The 21,756-nt window shown below is 44.0% G+C and overlaps 1 protein-coding gene across 1 annotated transcript in view; it reads left to right on the forward strand.

Moving 5' to 3' along the window:
* Positions 1-21,756, forward strand: part of PHF21B (PHD finger protein 21B) — a 165,800-nt gene that overhangs the window by 89,344 nt on the left and 54,700 nt on the right. Inside the window, exon 3 of the mRNA XM_040565494.1 lies at positions 16,708-17,052. Within this exon, the coding sequence (XP_040421428.1) occupies positions 16,708-17,052 (345 nt within the window). The remainder of the gene's footprint in view (positions 1-16,707; positions 17,053-21,756) is intronic.

The following is a 21,756-nucleotide window of genomic DNA, read 5'->3' on the forward strand; positions in this document are numbered from 1 at the left end:
TTCTTTTATTCTTTAATCCCTTCTTTTATATTTTCCAGTTTCGTCACAGTCAATTGTGAGGTCACCAATGCCCGTAGCTGCCCAAACGTCACACCAGCCCTCTTTCTGAAAGAGTGCTTTTCCCTCCTGCTTAGGTCTGCCTCCTCCTGTGGTGCTGGCCCTGTTGTTCCTGCAGCTAGGGTGTTAGCTGAGGTGGGTAACTGGTCTGAGTTAAAACTTACATTATTTCTTTGCCAGACTAGCTTTAATTAGTAGGAGCTCCTGCTCTTTTGCACAGCTAGCTGAACGCTGATGCAGTCACATAGAGGGGGCAGCACAGGAGGAGGATGAAGAAACCAGGAGATGGCTTTCTTTGGAAGCACTGCGGGTCTATATTGGAGTACAGTGTTGGGTAAAACACAGCCCATTCCCCTTACCTCCTGGAGAAGGTCATCATTATAGGGCTTTATTTTATTTTTCCACAGTTCCCTTAGACGGTTTAGTTCTGAAAATAAAGGAATAAAAGCAGAGGTGAAAGCAGGAATAAAATAATGCAGGGCTGGATGCAGTCACAGTATCAATAGAGAAGCTGCGCAGAGAAGTACTTCTACCACGTTGAGTATCGTTAATATCCTCACCTCCTGCTCGGCTGGAATACAGTGGAATGAGCAAAGCTTCATTTTGTACCTTATTTGCCCCACTCTTTTTCTACATCACATCTTTGCAATTCGTACAACTGCTGGCTAATCTTGTCCCAGGAGGGAGGGTTACACCCAAGACGATTTTGGAGCACGGGAACTACAACAAGGCCTACCTTTTTATTTCCCACTTATGGTCTGACCTATATTTGAACTTGGATCTCTAGAGGCTGCATCACAAACATGCCACAGTACTCCACGGCATGTCCTAATCATTGCCTTCTACTCTGACAAGATGTAACATGCTCCACTCTTCCAGAAGAAGACAAGTGGCGGCACTGCAGAACTAGAGATCAGAGCATGAGATCTTTTACTGGCCATCCTGTGATTTTTTGTGTTCAGCTTCTTTGCACAATAGCTTTTATCAGAAGAAAAGCTATCAGCTATGATAAATGTTCCAGGCAAAGGATCTGAGTGACTGATTGAGGTAGAGTCTGTAATAAGTGGCTATGATGTTTTGCACTCCGTAGCACACAATGGGAAATAAGGCCAAGAGGGCATTGTTTATTTGTATCCTTAAATATAACAAAGGTGTGAAAAAGTTTGCTAAAGCTTCTCTTATTCTCTTCTTGCCTTTCTTTTGTGCCCTTGAATCCTTTCTAAGTATACACACAGATCCGTGTCACTCTGTGTAGCTCCCTATATAGCCCTTGTGGTTGAAGTATCTAAGTGCTTTCCACTATCACAGCAAAAAATCAACATACAAAATGTCTGTCTTTCTCCTGTCTCTGTTTATGAGAGTAGTTTAAAAACTAGTTCGGATAGTCACCACTGCAGACTAGCATCTACATTTTCCAGATAATTTCTGTTTTATCTATGTGCTATGTAATCATCTCTGTCTTTATTTGTGGAGGTAAATGCAGAGTTACTGTATAGTGTGTCCTTGCTTTCTCCTTATCCATTGTGTTCATTTCCTATTGGTGTTTTGAAGTGGGCCCAGTCTGTTCTTTCTCATTCTCTCCTCTAAATTCCATTTTATTTACTGCCATTGGCATGATCTGCATTATTTATTGCTCGTTACTCTCTCTTTGGCCTCTGGAATAATGGTTGTGAAGAGTCTTAGTTTCATTTTAGGATCTACACAGTCCTTCATTAGCAGATCCTTTGTCTGTTTTTAATATTCTTTGCCAACACTGCTTCCGTATACTTTTCTTTCCCTTATCTTACCATTTGAATTTCCATTAAGTTAGAGTGAAAGCATATCATTGCCTTGTTTCTTAAATTTGCCCAATATTTCCTATATCTGCTAATATATTTGTACAATTCAGTCATTCTAAATAGTGTTTTTGGTTTTTTTTTATGCATTCTCTGAAGTTTCATTAAAAGAAAAATGTTATATGCTGCATCCCCCTCTTGAAAAATGTTATATTCTGCATCCCCCTCTTATTATGACTGATCAGTTATCTGTATCTAGGCAAGTGGTATTATTTGTGGTTCCCAAACTGTAAAAGTTTGCTTTTGATTTTTCACATGTATGTACTTTCACAGCATTCTTTGTCAGAGTGCGGGGATTAAGGGAGAAATAATTTTTGTTTTGTTTTGTTTTTTTAAATCTGTCTAAAACATCCATGTCGCTAGAGGAGCTAGATCATTGTATGTTCCCCATTTAAAAATGGTGAATTGTACAGTGGTCTGGGTACATGAGAGAGAGCTTGGAGTTCCTGATTTCCAGTACCCTCTACTTCTGTAAGGGGGTATATTTGATCAGGTGATAGCCATTTGTCCAGGTGTTGAAAATTACCTTTTTTTTTAAAAAAAAAAAAAAAAAAAAAAAACAAGCACATGACAAATGAAGTGGTGCAACTAAAGCAAATATGAAGGAAGGATGGAGTGAGGGCACTGTCTGGATGACCAAAGTTTTGGGTTTGTGACTTAAAGGTTCAATTTCTGACTTTGACTTGTTATGTCAAGTGACCATGTCTCTCTGCCCCCAGTTTTAACTCCTGCAGCTTCTTTCCATGGATGTACTTTGAGCTGCCACCTCTGAAGAGGTTTACTTGGGTCAAAGGGGTTTCAATGAATGATGTCGGGGTGCTCAGGGATCCTGGGAAAGGACAGAGAAAGGCTGTCATCCTCTGTATATTTATTAAGGTGTATCAGGAAGTAGGAAGTCTTGACAGTGGAAGTCCATTGTCAACTCATCCTTCCAATTTACACCTGCAAAGCACCTGGCACAATTCCCATCATTCGCATTCCACATAATAATTAATAGTAAGTTATTTTATCTTACAGTGCAGGGGGAAAATCTCTAAGAATTGCCACTTTAACCTTTTTTGTTCATTGACAGTCTGAGCTCAGAGAGCTCTACTGTGAGTAACATGGTCCCTGTACGTCTCCTTCCATTCTTTCCAGCTTCCTTGACCACCTTCTTCCTCAGACTTGTAGCACCTCTTGTTACTAGTTATCAGTTGCATATTTGTCATCTCTAGTGCTGGGCTTTGCTGCATTTCTGGATCCATTGATTGCTTTTTGTGCACCTTGTGGAAAGGAAAAGACAATGAACTTTGTGCCTTCCACTTAGTTCAGCATGTGGCCAGGCCTACACACACAGACACAGAAAAATACTTGGACCTGTGAGGTCTCAACTTCATCTCCATGAGGATTCCTTGGGTGGACATTAGAAAATGTCAGTAGACAAGATTAGATATACAGTGTGATACTGCACTACCTTTGATATGGCAGCCATTATCCAGTTGGATTAAAATGAGATCATATGACTTAATTTGCCTTTAGTAACGAACAGACAGTATTTAATAGATGCTAGCCAGTTAATTTCCACAGCATCTTTGCAAGAATGACATATTATCAAGTGGGGAAGCTGAGGCAAAAGGATTTATCTAAATCTCAGGGGATGCCTCCAATTAGATTTCAGTTCTGTTATGCTTAACCAGAAATAGACGCAGGTCCAGCTGGAGGCTAGAGGGGAAGGATACTGCTCGATGTGCTGCCAGGCCATATGGGCTCTTCATTAGCAAGGGGTACTAATATAAAAACTGGTGGGAATGACAGCTCTGTTAGTCCCCGTGCTTTCCAAAAAAACTGTTCATAATGCTGTCCTCCTCCCCTGTCCTCTGAACTTCAGGTTTTGCACCAAAATCTCGAGCTCAGCTTCAGCCACATACCAACACTCACTTTGCTTCAGTGCCAGCTGGCAGCTCTCCGTGCGGGCACAAGTGCCTGGGTTTGGGTTGATGCACCTAAATGGAGGCACTCAGTTTGGGCTTTTTTGTGGGCGCGCTTTGTTTACTTTCACTAAAGCTATACTTTGGGGTGTTGGAAAATTAAAAGGTTGCTCTGAGCAGTTTCATGAGCAACATGCAAATATGCCTGCCACTGGAAAACAGTAACTCCTGAGTAATGCAATAATACTAAAAGCTCATGCTTGTCGGGATGAAATGTGCATACGCAGAAGTCCTGGGGAAATTTCTATACAAGTTCTGGAGAGGAGGCAGGGATTTTATTTTTCTTTGTAACTTATCTAGAATTTCTGATGGTAATACTTCACAAGTGATGCTCTGCTTTCCTTTGGGGGAAATGCAACCATTTAACTTCTTTCTTCTTTATATGTATACCTAGGAACTGATGGTTTAATCCCATGAGAAGTCTGTATCTGTTCACAGTTACATTTGTTCATTTCAGGAGGATTCTGTATTATCTGGGAAAAAGAAAAAGGAAAAAAGAGAAAAAAAAGGAAAAAAGGATTTAGCTTAGTTAATAGTATTGCCAGTTCTTTCTGCCACACCAAGGAAAATGTGCATTTGCAAATTTAATTTTAAGATGGGGTGAAGAGAGAGGAATCAAAGAAATAATTACTATGTCTGGGGTAGGGAGGTGGGGGAAGGAGGATGCAGGGAGGGTGTGTGAATCTGGAGGAAGCAGATTTTGAACCGGATATAATAAATTACTCGAATTTATTGTTTACTTTTTTCTGATTGCATGCAGTTGCATCTCTTTTTGCTTTGCTTGATCATAGGAAGTCACACATATGTTTAAGCAAAAACTAGAAGCCCCTGAGTTCACATATGGGTCTGGAGACATACTAGGATGCAAAGTTTAATGACATTCATACAGAGGAAAAGAAAAGAGTGAAGTAGAGTACCAAAACAAAGGGAGGTAGGATATCAAGAAATGTGGGCTTTGATGCTATTTAAAAGGGTCTGGATCCCATGATTTATCTAAAAATGGCAAGATGCCCCTCTAAAAATGCAAATGGCCGCACTATATCTTGTAGCTGTAATGAATGAGTCTTTCACACAACGGGAACATTCAACTTGTTCTAGGGCACTTAGTGTGGCTCCATATGCTGAACTGCATGCTCCTGGCCTTTAATCACTCTGCCTTTGTTTTTTCAAAACTTAAATTAGAAGCACACTAGTGTTTATATGGTGTACACTCAGGTTTTGGTTTTTGTGTGTATGTTTGGGGAGACTTGTTTTTGTGTGCGTGTGTTTGTCTTCTCTTCTCTTTTCTCTTCTCTTCTCTTCTCTCTTCTTCTCTTCTCTTCGCTTCGCTTCGCTTCGCTTCGCTTCGCTTCTCTTCTCTTCCCTTCCCTTCCCTTCCCTTCCCTTCCCTTCCCTTTTTTCTTTTCTTTTCTTTTCTTTTCTTTTCTTTTCTTTTCTTTTCTTTTCTTTTCTTTTCTTTTTTCTTTTTTCTTTTTTCCTTTCCTTCCCTTCCCTTCCCTTCCCTTTTCTTTCCCTTTTCTTTCCTTTTTTGTTTTCTTCTCTTCTCTTTTCTTCTCTTTTCTTCTCTTCTCTTTTCTTCTCTATCATTAGATATGCCAGAAGAATGCAGTCTTCTTGAATGCATGGGACATGGCAAATCATGGGAAACTTGAGTTGGCAACAGCAAAGGGATGTGAATTTTGAGCTGCTAATGGCAAGTAGGATTCCAGCTTTGGGGCTAGGGGAGAACCCATGTTACACAGCAGGGAGCCATTTAAATCCCCCTGTGACCTGCCAAGGGGATGCCTGCATGCTTTCTGGTTTATTCAAAGTGAGATCAAGCCCAAGTTTTTCTTTGTTGTAAGTTTGGATTTAAAATTAGCATTTCATACCTCTGTAGGCCGAGCTGCAGCCTCGCTCCTGTGGACCCGATCCCAAACACAATGAAGCCCATCCAAAGGCTGTCATTAACGGGGGGGTTAGGAGGGGCTGTATCTCACTATTAGCAGTGTACTGTGCAGTTTTTATTGGGATTAAGGGAAAGAATGGAGATCCATCCATCAAATAAAATCTGAAACAAGCCACTCTTTCCTTGAGGATTTTTCAGGAGAGGTTTATCCCACGTGCATAATATTAAATTTTCTATATATGTGTACATGAGCGGGCACACGTGTATATAGGTAACTCCGTTGCAAGTTTTAAAAGCTCTTTTCCTGACAGAAAAGTGGGCTAATTAATAGGAGTAGGAGACAAAATGCCAGCTTGTAGATTTGTTTCCCCTGCAGAAATCAGCCCCCCCTGTTACACTGCTCCTTCTTGATCTGATATAACAAGAAGAGAGAGTCAGCTGTGAATCAAGTGCCTTGTTCTCATTTCCTTGATCATTGACATGGTTTGAGAGAGAGAAAGGAGGAGGATTATTTGTGAGGTTATTAAAAAAAAAATCCAGCTCCCCCTCCTCATCTCCTTCAAGACACACAGGCACTTCCAGAATGTTCCACCATATGAATCTGACTTTTCTCATTAAATATCATCCTCTTTCTCCCCTACTCGTTGTTAGTTAAAAAGTGTTGTTTACAAGTCACTAAGCGGATAATTCAGAGCTTTGACGAGTGGATTGCCAGTTAGCTATACAGTTGAAAACACGTGTTTTTTTTTTTCTTTTTTTTTTTTTTCTTTTTGCCAGCAAGCTGTTTAATGGCTTCAGAAATTAAAGGATAATTGCACTTGAGTGAGTATGTGCTTTTATAAGCCCACTGTTTCCATTATTAGGGTATTTACTGCTCTTGAAATTTCTCCCTTAACATAAATCTGCTAATTCTTCATTCCTGCCCTGCCCGGGAGAGCAGCCACCCCCAGAGTTTTGGCGACATCAGCCTGGTGAACCAGGGTGAGCTTTTTTGTGCAACTTCAGTTGTTGCCTGTTGTCGCGTTTCTGCACGGCAGTTCGGTTGGTGAGGGCGTGCAAGTCTTGTTCACGCCACGTTTACTTTGTGAATGGTCCCTTGTGAAAGAAAATCGCATATCAATAGTCTCGTTGGGTTTCAAGGAGATAAGCACCCTGCTGGTCTTCAGAGAATAGGTGGGAGATTTGGTGGTGGGAAAAGTTTAGCTTTTTGTTTAGCTGCAATATGCTTCTGCAATATATAGAATTGCTGATGTGTAGAAGAGCTTGGTAATGCTTCTAAAACAGGTTTTTAATACTAATAATATTAATGGAAGCTATTCCTGGAGAACATGCCTGGTCAGAAACCCAGAGCCATTGCACCTTAATAGAAAAACTGATTCATTATTTCCTGGCATTTGCTTTCTTTCTAATTAACGTCATACACAGAAGGGGTGATCATTCAGCCATCTTTTTAGCTTAGAAAGAGTCAAAGATTAAAAAACAATTACCCAATGTAATTAATTTGCGAGGGGATTTTGGTGGGTATGTCGGGGAGGGGGCTGTTCCCCTCTTATGTTCCCAGCAGCACTTGTCGTTCTTTGGCAGGACCGAGTAATTTATCGTCTGACTCTCCAATCTGAATTCATCTGGAGTGGCTTTCATTCCCTCCCCCGCCGCCAAAACTCTTGTGATGTGCTGTGCATTTGTTTGGGAGGGGAAGGAGGAGGGGGGAAGGGAGAAGGTTATATGTTTCTGACCTGCTTTACTGCTTTTCAACTGAAAGTAAATTAATGCACACACTAGATTCCCCTCTGCTGCGCTGATTGGATCCTTGCGCCGATTAAATATTTCACACTGATAGAGGGATGCTGAAAGCACTCAGCTGGTAATGTGGTATGTGCATCAGTGGTACAATAACTGACTTTCAGGTTAAAGTCAAACAAAATCCCCAGTTTGCTGCAGTTTTGATTAGAATGAGTTTCACTTTGAATTTAATTCCTTGCGCCTGCTGCAGCGATGGCTAATTAACTGGGATCTGATAGAGAAAATGAATAATTCTTACTTTCTGATGGCAGCCAGGCAGTGAGCTGTCCAAAAAAAAAAAAAAAAAAAAAAAAAAGGAAAGAAAGAGAAAGAAAAAAAGAGAAGAAAACAACAGACAAAAGAAGCTTTAAAACAATAATGCTGTGATTGTACTTCAGCACATGTAAACCTCCCTGCCCCTGTGTTCCACTCAGCACTGCTTGCCCAAAGTCAGTCCCATGCAGCGCAGTGCTGCCAATGAGTATGAGTGACTCACCTGCCTCAGGTAGTTTTTGGAATCCCCCTGCCCAAAAGTAACACCCAAGTTCCACATAGTCGGCAAGTCACTACTTCCTCATCTATAGCTTTTTAAAAATTTTTTGAATGGGCTTTCTTAGGTGGTGGCAGAGGAGCAGCCAAGGGGGCTCCGCACCACTCCACATAGCACCAGGCTGAGGGAGAAGGAGGAGGAGGAAGACGAGGAAGGCTTCATTAAAAATATTTTCTGATGGGTCATTTATGGGGAGGAAACTGGCGGGAGGAACTACCCTGGGCTTCCTTAAAATGCTCCTCCTTCTCCTCCTCCTCCTCCTCCCCCTCCTTCTACTTCTCCTTCTTCTCCTTCCTTCTTCTTCTCCTTCCCCCCCTCCCCAGCTGCACCACTTGAGCAGTGTTACATCGAAATACTGTGTTTCACAAACAGTGCCTGTGAAACTTTTCCACTCAAGTGTCCCCAGTCTTGGTTGCACAGAAGCACACTGTGTTCTCCTCTCATTGGGCACAGGCAACCTCTTGCTCAGGGCTGTATGCAATGGGGAACATTTTTCTGTGGGAGCCCAGAGACAAAACACAGACCACGGGGCCCTGCTCCTCCGTGAACATCCCCCAGGCTCCTTTCGTACTCACATACGTGTGCATATGCACACTCAGCCTAAAATCTGCTCATTTCTGCTTCAGCGTTCGAAGTTAGGTAGTCAGGCAGTGAATTAAAACCCAGATGAGGCAGCATCAAGGGGTGCATGTAAGCAGCAGCTTGGACAGGTATGATAAGCTCATGGAAATTCATAGGACTGCAACAAAATCCTAAGACACCATACCATGGGTGCCATGGCTGGGTGGCCTGTCTGCAATTCATTTGTGTGTTGTCACTCTCAGAATATTAATATTCCATTGTTCAAGTAACTTTTATTGTGACAATTGAGTAAATTAACAGAGGTCATGGCCTGCCTTGCTGGAGGAGTCTGTTCAGTTGTTTTCCATGCAGGGCCTTAGATTAGTGACAAATGTTAGATTATTAGTTGATAAGCCGTCATTTTGGTTTGAAAGTAGATTGCTGTTCTTCTGCAAGCTAAATAAACTCTTGGGGTTATGCTAGATATTTTCTTCTCAGCCACGGGACTGCTAAGGAAAAGAACCGATCTTGCTGTGAAAACAATTGCAAATTTTCACAGAGAAAACTGCTTTGTCAGGAGAGTATCATTCTCGAAAGATTAATGGACTGAAGTCTCTATCTCCAGCATAGGTGTTAAAATATAAATGTGATGGACAGTGCATTTTAGGTCCTTTTGAACGTCTCATATTTTACTAGGAAAACATGAGGGTTGTTGGGAGGCACGCAAATGTTTTAAATCCCTGCCGTGGGAAGAGTAGCCAATAACAGGGTATTCCCCCATTGAAGAACGTGACCAGATTCTTCTTATTTGAGATGTATGTGCAAAGTGAAGTTGACATCAGCTTGGTACATATTTGAAGAAGCGATAGAAACTGCAGCAGAGGAAAAATGAAGAAACTGCAATCTCATGCTGGAAGCAGTGGTGCTGCCTGCGTGGAGCCCAGCTATAGCATGTGCAAGTGTGTATTGTGCTGCTCAGGGTGGGTATCACACCAGCACAAGTGTCTTTCAGTCCCTCTCTCCCACGGCTTTTTGCATTTCTTTATCCCCTGAGCAGAAAGGTCTCCATTTTGTGATGGGAGAGGCAGAAGCTGACTTCTCACCTGTAAGCCTGCAGAGGAAAGGAGGGGAGGGGACTTACAGGGGAAAAGAAATAGAAAGGCCAAGGCTATTTTGACACATATGGAAAAAATAGCTCTGCTTTGAATAGTTGAGACCATGCCACATACAAGATAGGAAATCATAAACAAGCGGCAGCTTCCAGCACATTGTGGTGTGTTTGCATGTGACTGGCATACATATTTCAAACCTCCAGTTTGCCTGTGGCATCCTGCAGTGAAAATGAAAGTTATGTTGCTATTGAAAGGCGCTGCTTCAAAATTGGTTGTACTGTGAGGACTGTTACACTGTGGATAAGAAACAGCGACCTGCTTTCCAGCATTTAGAGTCAATGTTCTTCCTTCCTTCCTCTCTTTTCTTTCTTTCGTTCTCTTTCTTTCGTTCTCTTCTTTCGTTCTTTCTTTCTCTTTCGTTCTTTCTTTCTCTTTCGTTCTTTCTTTCTTTCTTTTGGCTCTTCCATTATATCAGCATGTTTTCCACTGCAGTGTTCCAAGGCATATTTAGTTTCTTATTCATCATTCCAAAAGTATCAGAGAATATGTTATGCTGCCTGATTCTCAAAATGCAGATTTTATCTCTCTTTAAAAAACCAAGACTATTCTTTTAATTAAACTGGCAGAAATAGAATACAGCAGATGTAGGTTTTGTTGAGGATTTTTTTAACCTCTCATATCATAATCTTTGTGTCTGCCAGCACTTTGATGCCTTCAATGCCCATCATGGGTGTATGAAGTATGGGGGTATAAAACCTCCTCAGTAAAAGGATGGTCATTGTCATTGGTGACTCACTGCTGAAGGGAGCGGAGGACCCAATATGCAGACCAGACCCACTACACAGGGAGGTCTGCTGCCTCCCGGGTCCTGGGTTAAAGATGTAAGGAAGAAACTTCCTTCACTAATATGGCCCTTGGACTATTACCCTCTTGTTGTTGTTTCAAGTAGGCAGCGATGAAATAGGAGGAGCTCCTCTAAGGGCTATGAAGAAGGACTTCAGAGCCTCGGGGAGACTGCTCAAGGGTTCAGGAGCACAAGTCATGTTCTCCTCTATCCCTCCAGTTATAGGAAATAAGGAGGGACTGGACATGATGAGCCAGCAGGTTAATAATCGGGTCCGAGCCTGGTGTCACCGGCAGGGTTTTGGTTTTTTGACCTTGGGTCGATTTACTTGAGACCAGGCCTGCTGACAACAGACAGGAATAGCTTTATCCTCCAGCAGAAAGGGGTTTTAGGATGGGAGTTGGCAGGGTTCATTGATAGAGCTTTAAACTAGGTATGAAGGTGGGGTGGGGGTGGAACTGGGAACACTATAAAGGAGCCTGAATGTAACATGCCAGTTCTTGTGGGTGAGGAATGTGCTAGCAAGACCTCCAGTCTTGTGTCTTGGTGAAGGGTGAGGACGACATATTTTGCAGGAAGGACACAAGGGTTGGTGAGAGGTTGGTAACTATGGAAACACTTGAGTATGGTCAAGAGGGTATTAGGGCTTCTCCCTCCACAAAGGTTGCCCAGCTGAGTGCATTTACACTAGTGCATGCAGTATGGGTAACAAACAGGAGGAGCTGGAGGCCACCAGTAGGGAACTATGATGTAGTTGCTTATCATGGTAAACTGGTGGGATGATTCCCATGACTGGAGTGTGGTTGTTGATGGCTACAAACTGTTCAGAGGGATAGGCAAGGAAGGACGGGGGAGGAGGAGTTGCTCTCTACGTCAGGAAGTGGATAGATTTGTGAAGAGCTGTGCCTGAGAACAGCCATGACCAGGTTGAGAGCTTGTGGGTGAAATCAAGGATTGGTCTGGTAAAGGACATCTAGTGGTTGGGGTCTGCTACAGGCCACCTGATCAGGGGGAGTCTGTTGATGAGGTCTTCTTGCTTCAGCTGCAAGAACTGTCATGCTCACAAGTTCTTGTCCTGATGGGGGATTTCAACCACCCACTATCTGCTGGGGTAGTGGCCACAGCAGATTCCAGGCAACCCAGGAGATTCCTGGAGTCTGTTGAGGATAACTTTCTGGTCCGGTAATAGACAGACCGACCCAAGGTGAAGCCTTACTAGACCTGGTGCTCACCAATGTGGAAGAGAGCATTAGAGAGGTTAAAATTGGAGGCTGCTGGGCTGTAGCGAGCATGCCCTGGTGGAGTTTGTGATCTTGGGTCTGGCAAAAAGCAGAGTCAGGACCCTGAACTTCAGGAGAGCAAAATTCGCTCAAGGAATTACTGGCTGGGATCCCCTGGGAAACTGTCCTTAATGGCATAGGAGTGGAACAGAGCTGGCAGCTCTTTAAGGATGCCCTTCTGAGAGCGCAGAGCTCTCCATCCCCAGCAGAAGAAATCGAGCAAAGGAGGTGGGCGACTGGCATGGCTGAGCAAGGACCTGCAGCTTAAACTGAGGGAAAAGAGGGAAATGTACAAGAAGTGGAAGCAGGGTTGTGTAGCCTGGGAGAATACAGGGGTGTCGTCCAGATATGTAGAGATGGGATCAGGAAAGCCAAGGCACAGATGGAGCTGAACTTGGCAAAGGATGTGAAGAATAACAAGAAGAGGTTCTACAGATACATAGGCAGGAAGAGACAGGCCAAGGAGAGTGTTCCCCCTCTGATAAACGAGATGGGAGAATTGGCTTCCTCAGACATGGAAAAAGCTGAGGTACCAATCAGTGCTTTGCCTCAGTCTTCACTGCTGGTCAAGTTTCCTATGTCTGTCAGGACCCTGAACCTCGAGGAGAGGGTGAGAGGAGCAGATTCCGACCCACTGTGACAGTGGAACAAGTCCAGGATCGCCTAAGGAAATTGGATGTGTATAAGTCCATGGGGCCAGATGGTATACAACCCAGGGTGCGGAGAGAGATGGCTGATGTGGTTGCCGAGCCACTCTCCATCATATTTGAAAAATCATGGCTGTCGGGTGAAGTCCCCGGCGACTGGAAAAAGGGAAACATTACTCCCATTTTTAAGAAAGGGAGAAGGAAGACCCGGGGAACTACAGGCTGGTGAGCCTCACCTCTATGCCTGGGAAGATCATGGAGCAGATCCTCTTGGAAGACATGTTAAGGCATGCACAAGATAAAGAGGTGAGTGATCTGAGACAGCAGCACGGCTTCACCAAAGGCAGATCTTGCCTAACCAATCTGGTGGCCTTCTATGATGGAGTGATGGCATCGGTGGACAAAGGAAGGGCGATGGATATCATCTGCCTGGACTTGAGCAAAGCCTTTGATATGGTCCCTCACCACATTCTTCTCTAAATTGGAGAGTGTATGGATTTGAAGGATGGACTGTTAGGTGGATGAAGAATTGGTTGGCTGGTCACAGCCAAAGGGTTGTGGTCAACAGTTCTATGTCTGGGTGGAGGCCGGTCACAAGTGGTGTCCCTCAGGGGTCGGTCTTGGGACCAGTGCTCTTCAACATCTTTATCAATGACATAGATGATGGAATCAAGTGCACCCTCAGCAAGTTTGCAGATGACACCAAGCTCAGCGGTGCAGTCGATACAATAGAGGGAAGGGATGCCATCCAGAGGGACCTGGACAGCCTGGAGAAGTGGGCCCATGAGAACCCGATGAGTTTTCAACAAGGCCAAGTGCAAGGTGTTGCACTTGGGCTGGGGCAATCCCAGGTATTTATATAGACTGGGAGAAGAAGAACTTGAGAGCAGCCCTGCGGAGAAGGACTTGGGGGTCCTGATGGACAAGAAGCTGGACATGAGCCAGCAGTGTGCACTTGCAGCCCAGAAGGCCAGCTATGTCCTGGGCTGCATCAAAAAGGGGTGGCAGCAGGGAGAGGGAGGTGATTTGTCCCCCTCTACTCTGCTCTTGTGAGACCCCACCTGGAGTACTGTGTGCAGGCCTGGGGTCCCCAGCACAGGAAGGATGTGGAGCTCTTGGACGGGTCCAGAGTAGGGCCACTAAGATGATCAGAGGGCTGGAGCACCTCCCCTATGAAGAAAGGTTGAGAGAAGGGGACTTGTTTTAGCTTGGAGAAGAGAAGGCTCCAGGGAGACCTCATTGCGACCTTCCAGTACTTGAAGGGAGCATATAAACAGGAGGGGAAACGCCTGTTTACATGTGTTGATAGTGATAGGACAATAGTGATAGGACAAGAGGGAATGATTTTAAACTAAGACAGGGGAGATTTAGGTTAGAAATTTGGAGAAAGCTTTTCACTCAGAGGGAGGTGAGGCACTGGAACAGGTTGTCCAAAGAGGTTGTGAATGCCCCATCCCTGAAGGCATTCAAGGCCAGGCTGGATGCGGCTCTGGGCAGCCTGCTCTAGGGGTTGGCAACCCTGCCCAGAGCAGGGGGGTAGAAACTAGATGATCTTTAAGGTCATTTTCAACCCGGGCCATTCTATGATTCTATGATAAGTAAAAGTGATCATTACAAAGAAAAAGGGCATTCTCTCTCTTCTCTTACTAGCATAATCTGATTAAGGGGGACATTTTTGAAGTTTTGGTAGGTACGTTTTCAGAAAATTATTAACTGAGACACAGAAGAGATTCCATATCTCTGTTTCCCCAGACAGTTTCTGTAACTCCTTTTTGGAAGCTAATCTGGAACACCTGATCTGTTTTGTATGCTTTCACATTCTGTTTCTAAAATTTGCAGTTATTTAAATAAAATTTGCATAGCATTGATCCCTGTGGAAGTAGCTGGCATGGGCAGATTGGTCCTTTCAAACCCAGGGACAGAATTCTTGTATTTTTTGTATTTTCTTTCAAAAGGTCCAAAACCAAAATCAAAACATAAGCTTTTCACTAGGAGGTGAACGGTCAACGTTGAGCGTTTAATGTTTATCTCAAATTAGACTTTGAAGCAAGCAGTAGCCCTTACTTCAATTTTTTTTTTGTTCCACACATACATATAGGCATTTTTGTCAGTTTATTGGCAAAACGCTAACACACATCATGTGCAAAGAGTCACAAAACTAACTCATAGTTAATGTACGTAGGGAGAATGGCAGAAAATAGATGGTTGTTCGAGTAGTGATTTTTTTTGTTTGTTTGCAGAATTTCTGCTTTTGTACTTCTCAGGATGTTTTCCTCCTTTGGAACAAGATAAAAAGCAATTACTGGCTATTAAATTCTGTCAGGAAAGTAATAACTTACTCCTACTTATTACTTGCCTGTACCACTGAGCTGCCACATATTGTATATCTTTTGGGATCTTGGAGTTTTGTTTGCTTTGATGTTTCTATTGCCTGAGGAAAAAAAAGGTAAAGCTGTATTAATGCCATTAGGAGATTACATATTAAAAGTTTTATTTAAGTGAAAGTATGCAACCAGTGCAGTAAGACCAATATTTGTCATAAGTTGTTCATTCATTTAGTAACTTATATGTTTGCTTTTTGGGGGACAAACATTAAAATATATTTTAATTATACGTGGGCTCCTTAGGGGGACAGAGAATGGTCTTAGCTGCACAAAAAAGAGTCACAGGGCTACTGGTGTCAGCAGTAAAACTCTGGTTGTCTGCAACAGAGCTGGATTTCACTCCTGGACTAACTCCACTGGCCTCTAAGTAATGGATTTACATCCCTGTACAGAGTACAGTGTTTTCATGCAGTCTGTAAGCTTTTAGCGATGTTCACATGACATAAATCAAAACAAAGACATAACCACAAAGCTGAAATCTTAACCTGAAAGCTTTGTACTATGCTGTAAGGCACTGTGCAAGGATGTTTTCAGTAGAGTTGAGAAGAGGCAGTGTTCAGTTGTCCTGCGTGCAGTAGTTTTGCATCTGGAACAACATACTACCAGGACACTGAGATAGTGCAAGGAGCACCAATGGAACAGATAAATGCAAGTTTTACAGAATTTTGTCATAAGCAACTTTCTGCACACACATTAAATGCACTTGAGCTGTTTGGCTTTCACTAAAATACTTTTAAACTAACAGACATGTATTTTTGTGCTGAGAGTAAAGATTCTCCCTTCTTCTTTAAAAGATCTATGACACAGTAGCATAGTATATGGAAAGCATTGCCATTGGTTTCTTGAGATGACTGTTAGGTTAATGGAGAAAAAAAAACATGCAACAAAAACAAACAAAGCTTAAAACAATTCATATGAAGTCAGTTACTAGAATAATGTTGATGTATTGAAAAAAAAAACGTTTCTTTATATAAAAACGAAGCAGCTATCTCTAATAAAATGCATGCTTTCAATTTCATACAAACACAAAACCTACAGTCCCTAGAGCAAACATATTTGACCAGTAAGGCTTACAGCTTCAAAGTATATAGCAGGTTTAAAGGTAAGAAGATAGGTATTTCCTTAAACATCTGTTTGTACTACACAGCTTCTGCTTATACCCAGAACAGTTTTCAGTCTTTGTTCTTAAAAGAACTAACCACACTTGTGTGTTTATACACACACATACATATGCAATATTTTAAGTTGACAAGAAGACTCTTAATGGCTTTGCTAGTACAGCAGCAGACCTAGAAATGTGGGAACCTTCCTGGAAGGTTACACAGTAGATGCAATTTCACTAAAGCCAACTCAGGACCACGCAGTGAATAAAGTTAAACACGGGCAGAAGTCTTTGCAGGATTAAGTACCAGATGGCAGCAGTACCGGACACCAGCCGGCAGCTTCACAGTGGCTGTACAAATCTCAAATACAGTTCTGAGAGGAGATACCGTACCTAGATGGTAACAAGTGTGTTGGTGTTACAAACGAGAGGAACCACTCTGGAGCAACCTGAAAGCAGAGCTGTGAAGAAGGAGAGTTTAAGGGGAGGCAAGAAAGGGCTCGGGCGGCGCTTGGGGCGAGGCCAGGAGGAGCTCAGCCAGAGGACTCCGCTCCACAAGCCCTGGCCCGGCCTCCCCCTCTCCCTCCGCTGCGGCAGCCGCCGTCAGACACCGCCGGGCGGGCGGTAGGGTCCCGGCTCTTCCTCGTCCCGGTGACGATGGCGCCTCTCTCTCTCTCTCTCCTTCTCTCCCCCGGCAGAAGCTGGCGGTGCGGAGCCGCCCCGCGGCCCTGCTGGTGGGCAGTGGCGCCAGCGGCAGCGCCAAGCCCGGCGGTGGCGGCGGTGGAGGTGGCGGCGGTGGAGGTGGCGGCGTCCCGGCGCTCCTCAAGGCACCCGGCGGCGGCGGTGGGAGCCCCGGCGGCAGCCCCGCGCAGAACCTGGCCATCTCCGTCGTGCCGGCCAAGGCGCCCATCGCGATGGTGACAGCGCACCTCAACGGCGGACTGGGCGGCGTGGAACCCCCCCAGAGCGCCCCCATCAACCTGCAGACCCCGGCCAGGCAGGCGGCCGCTCGCCGCCCGCCCGAGCTCGGTTCCCGGACACAGGTAAGGGCGGGCGGGGCCGGGGCCGGGAGCAGGCGTTGGGGGGCTCCGCCGCCGCGGGCTGTGGGCAGGAGGGCCCCGGCGGCGGGGAGGGGCCTCCGGGAGACGGGCCTGCGAGAGACGGGCATGGGGTGGCCCACGGGGACGGGGGGAGCCCCAGGGTGACGGGGGGAGCCCCGAGGGGCAGGGGGTGGCCCCAGTGGGGAAGGGGGTGCTGCAGCCCGAGGGCTTTGGGAGGGGGGGAGCGAAACTGGTGAAGTCGGAGCGTGATTCTTAGGTTGAAATGTGCGGGTGTCCAACTCAGAGCAAAATTTCTTGCCTCCTTTCCGCACTAGAGGCGGTAGTGGTGTACGTGGTGTGTGCACCAGCTCAGGGTGTGAGTCTGGTGATGGGGAAGGAAGAACACAGCAGGGATTAGGGCAAACTCTGACTGAACACGTCTGTAAGTGGGCCTCATGTTACAGGCTTAAGGCTTTGGGGTGCCCAGTTAGCCCCCTGTCCGAAACACTGGAGTAAGGGAATGGCTATCCCATTTTTCATCCACTGGCAGCAGCGAAAGCACACCCAGCCACCTGGGGAACCAAGTGGTCCTGTCCCTGTTGAAGCATCACTGTGCTTAATGATGTCCTTGCTTACACTGAGGTAGCTGCATGGGGAATTCAACTTGGGATCTCTCCTCTGTATTCACGCTGGATAGTTTCCTTCATTGAAGGTGTTTGTGCTTTTGAAAGGATACTTGAAGCTGTTCCAGTGGATACTTCCTAGAATTCTGGAAAATAACTATATAAATGATAATCACATGAATGATAAAAGTTTCAGTATTTCAACAGTCTATCATTTTGTGAAAGACTGTCTCTTACTGGCACTGTTACCTGCTATAGGAATGAAAGAATCTAAGCAGTGGAAGAAGCAGCTTGGAACGCTGTTTAGCCTAGTTAGCCTGAATTATGAAATAGCAGTCCCAGGTGCTGGGGAACAGTAAAGACTAGGACAGTTGGCTGCAAACTTGCAATTTGGGTACGTTGTTACAGGAAAGACTTTCTGACCTGGTAAGCCGTCCTGCTGCTGAATTACCCTTGGTGCTTCCCATTTACCTTTTCGGAAGGGCAAACAGGTCCCACTTCCACTGTCCACTTCCCCAGACGTGCTGTGTTTAGCAGTGTATTGTACCCCACAGCGATAAAGCCCCAGTGCAGCTGCAGTATTGCCCCAGTATTAGGACTTTTTTTTGCAAAGAACAGTTTCATTTCAAGCAGAAGCTTGCTGTTATCAAAATAGCGTGGGAATATTGTCCAGCACCATGGGGTTTGCCTTTATTTTGCTGGAAGAAGAAGTCCAGTGTTTTTCTTTAGAAAAGTCTTCACATTCACAAGTTTTCAATGACTGTAATTTGTGATTTAGTATCTCTCATTATGTTAGTAAATTATGGAATAAAAGCTGAGCAGTTGGCACATTTCTGAAGCAGAGGACTATAGCAGTTTCATCTTTTCGAGAATAGTCAGCAAGCATGGATAAAAACAATTAGAAATATTGAATTGTAAATGTATAAAATGCAAGCTGACCTCTGGCCCTAAGCTGTCGGAAGTTTAGTGCTGGTTGCATGTTAATTATCACTCTTCTACCCAAATTAAATTTATTTTGCAAGGTTTCTTCTTCTGGTCAAATGAAAAAAAAAAATGTGTTTTTGCTTCCATGTTCAGTATTCTTGATTGTTCCTGGAGTGGTGATTACAGATCAATAGCAGTAACACCTTAGCTAGTAGCACTGCAGTGTCAGAGGGAACTTGTTCCATTGTTGACATTTATTAATAAGCATTTCTTTCTTTTTTTTCCCTTTTTTTGGTGGTATTGTTATGGCTCAGAAAAGTATTTTTTTTTTTTCTGCTAAAATGTATGAAGTTTGCGAGATGGAGGATAATGACAGCCTTCTGCAAACTGGGTTAAGGTGGCAAACTTATGGTAGTAAATGAGATTACTGGTGTAGTGTAGCCTATTCCTCTGCATCTGCAAAGTGAGGGAAAGGGCAAGGGCATGAAATGTAATGTTATGAGTTTCTGAACAGTAGTTTCTGCTCAAAAGCATTTAAGGGGATCAGGATGTGCATACGGTCATCTCAAGTGGTATCTAGCAGGAAGAATGAAATGTTAAATGAAATTCAGTGGAAAAAATAGGGCATCAAACACTATAATCTAAATACAGAACTTTTAAATATAGATAGGATTAAATATAAGTTTGTTACAGAATTTTTACTTGGGCAGCTGTGTGTCAGCACTTTCATTTTAGGCTGTCGTTTACCAAGCAGATTTTTAAAGTGATTTTGAAACATCGTTGGCTATAATGGAAGCTGTATCTGCATTGAAAAAAGTATCTAAACAACTATGTGCATAATGGATACTGGAGGATTGTTTAGATATTATCACATCTTTTATTAGAAACAGGAAACATTGTGGTATTAACCATGATTTAAATCTGTAAGCATCAGAAATCGTGAGCTCAAGAAATTAGCGCTAGGTCTATGCTTTTCCTTGGCAGCCTTTCAGTGTCAATACAGTGTATGAAGATACGACTGATGGAGCTACGCTGATGAAAATCTACGTGCAGGGATGTCATGAGTACAGCCCTTTCTCCAGCTCTGAGAAACAAAGCTTAGAGTTTCATTTGGCTGATCTGGAGCAAGTTATGTTGACAAAAGCTGAGTTTTGCTGGCATACGCTGTATACACGCTAGAAGTTGCTTTGCCTTCGGAGTATAGCTATCGCTTTTATAGGGAATGCCCTAGAACTGCTGGATAGTTGTAAGATAGCAGCATGCCTGTACCTACAAAGTACTCTTACTATAACAAATTTTAATATAACCTCTCAAATTTTGTTTTCATTATAATCGTATTTATGTGGTATTTGCTGTTTCCTACCAGCAAATCAGATCAGCAGGATCTGAGGTTGCTTTGCTGAAGGACAAAGTCCCATCTGCTGTGCTGGAACAATGCACTGGGTAAAGACAACGCCCCTTTGCTACCTCCTCATTCTCTTCTAAATAGCAAAACTGAGGGCTGGCAGGCATCCCAAAACCCAGTTCTGGGAAAAGCAGAAAACCTTTTGGCTTTTCAAAGGATGGTTGGATCACTCAGCTATCGGGAGAACCAGCAAAGAGAGGGGATACAGCTGTCAGCCCCCTTGTCTGCTTTCGGGAGCTGTAATGAAAGAAAAAAAGCACCGGGAGGGCATATCTGCGCTGGACTGTGAAGCACAAAGGTGTGGATACACAGAGAAGCATGGCACAGAGTGGCTCTGCAGAGGCAGTCGAAACATCATGCTGGGTGCTGCTCAAAGTACCCTTTGCCTCTCTGGCAGCTGCACTGCTCTAGTTCCAGACAGGTTATTTGCAGCCAGCTTAGCTATCTCTGGGCAGCACAGCGTTGCTGGGTTTAGGCTTACCCATAACCCTGAAGCAAGAGTGCTGCTGGACCTGGCTCTGGCTTCGTCATTGTAGACAGTGGTCTCTGTATTTACCTGTCGTCTGCTGTGTGGGCACTGCTCACCTATGGCAACTCCTGAAGGCTTCCAAAATGCGAAGCGGGTATCAGGTGCGGGAACATTTGGATACTGGTAATAAAAGAGCTGGCCTTTATCCATCATCCTGGTGTGGTGCTCTGTCCCCTGTTACTCTGTGAGGCGCCGAGAAAAGATCTTTGTGTGGCACTGACTCCCTGTCCATTAGGAATCCAAAATCGACCGCACAAAATCTGCCTTCTGCTCCTCTCCATTCTTTCCGTCTGACGCGTGTGTTCCCTGAATCAGCTGGAGAAAAGTTTGGCAAGCCTCCCCATGCACGTGTGCTGTTGCATCTTGGGGCTTTATACAGGGAGGTTATTTCAAAGAAAAATACAGTATGAGGATTTATAGAGCTATAAATTCTTGGCAAGATAGTAAACTGTTCTCCACAAATGCTTCATTAACTCCACTGCTCAAAGAAATACTCGTATCCGTGTTTAGATCGAGCAAGCTACATGGGTATCCATTTTTTTTCTACGAAAAAGTGGCTTTTATACATGTAGGAGGATGCTCATATATACTTCTTAGCTGTCTGTTTATTCAATTTACTAGAAAAACTGCATTCCAGAAGTGTAAGAACATACCTTTGCCTGTGATGGCCATTTTTCAGAATAATTTATTTGTAGAATGATTTGTTACCTTTCTCTTCTCCATCCCACTTAATGTGCTCCACTCTGCTTTCTGTAAAAGTGCTTCCTCCATAATTGGAAATCCACCTGTGTGTATGACTAAGTCTTTTTGCCTGTTATTTATTATTTGTATTGCAGTAGTACTTAGGGGTTTTATTTATAGATACATTTACCTGTATTGTTTATGTGGCTATATACAGCTTTCTTCCATGATCCATGTTACCACAATTTCTGTGTACAAGCCAATAGTTAATTTATCCTCCCAGTACGGAGTTAGTATGACTAAAGTGCTATTATTCCACATTTCACCATTGGAAAACTGAGAAATAAAGGATCCATTTACGCTTCTTCAAAGGAAAATCCCAAGTGCTGCCTTTGGCAGAATCAATGTGTTGGCATCCACACTACTGGACTTTCCGGTCATTTCAAGAATGCCTTTAGACATGTTCATGTTACACACAACATCCTTGGGAACAAAATCTGTCCCATGTGTCCTTGGAGCATGCCACAACCTCTTTCAGTTCTTGC

The sequence above is a fragment of the Cygnus olor genome, chromosome 1 (genome assembly GCF_009769625.2).
Source record: "Cygnus olor isolate bCygOlo1 chromosome 1, bCygOlo1.pri.v2, whole genome shotgun sequence".
Taxonomy (NCBI): Eukaryota; Metazoa; Chordata; class Aves; order Anseriformes; family Anatidae; genus Cygnus; species Cygnus olor.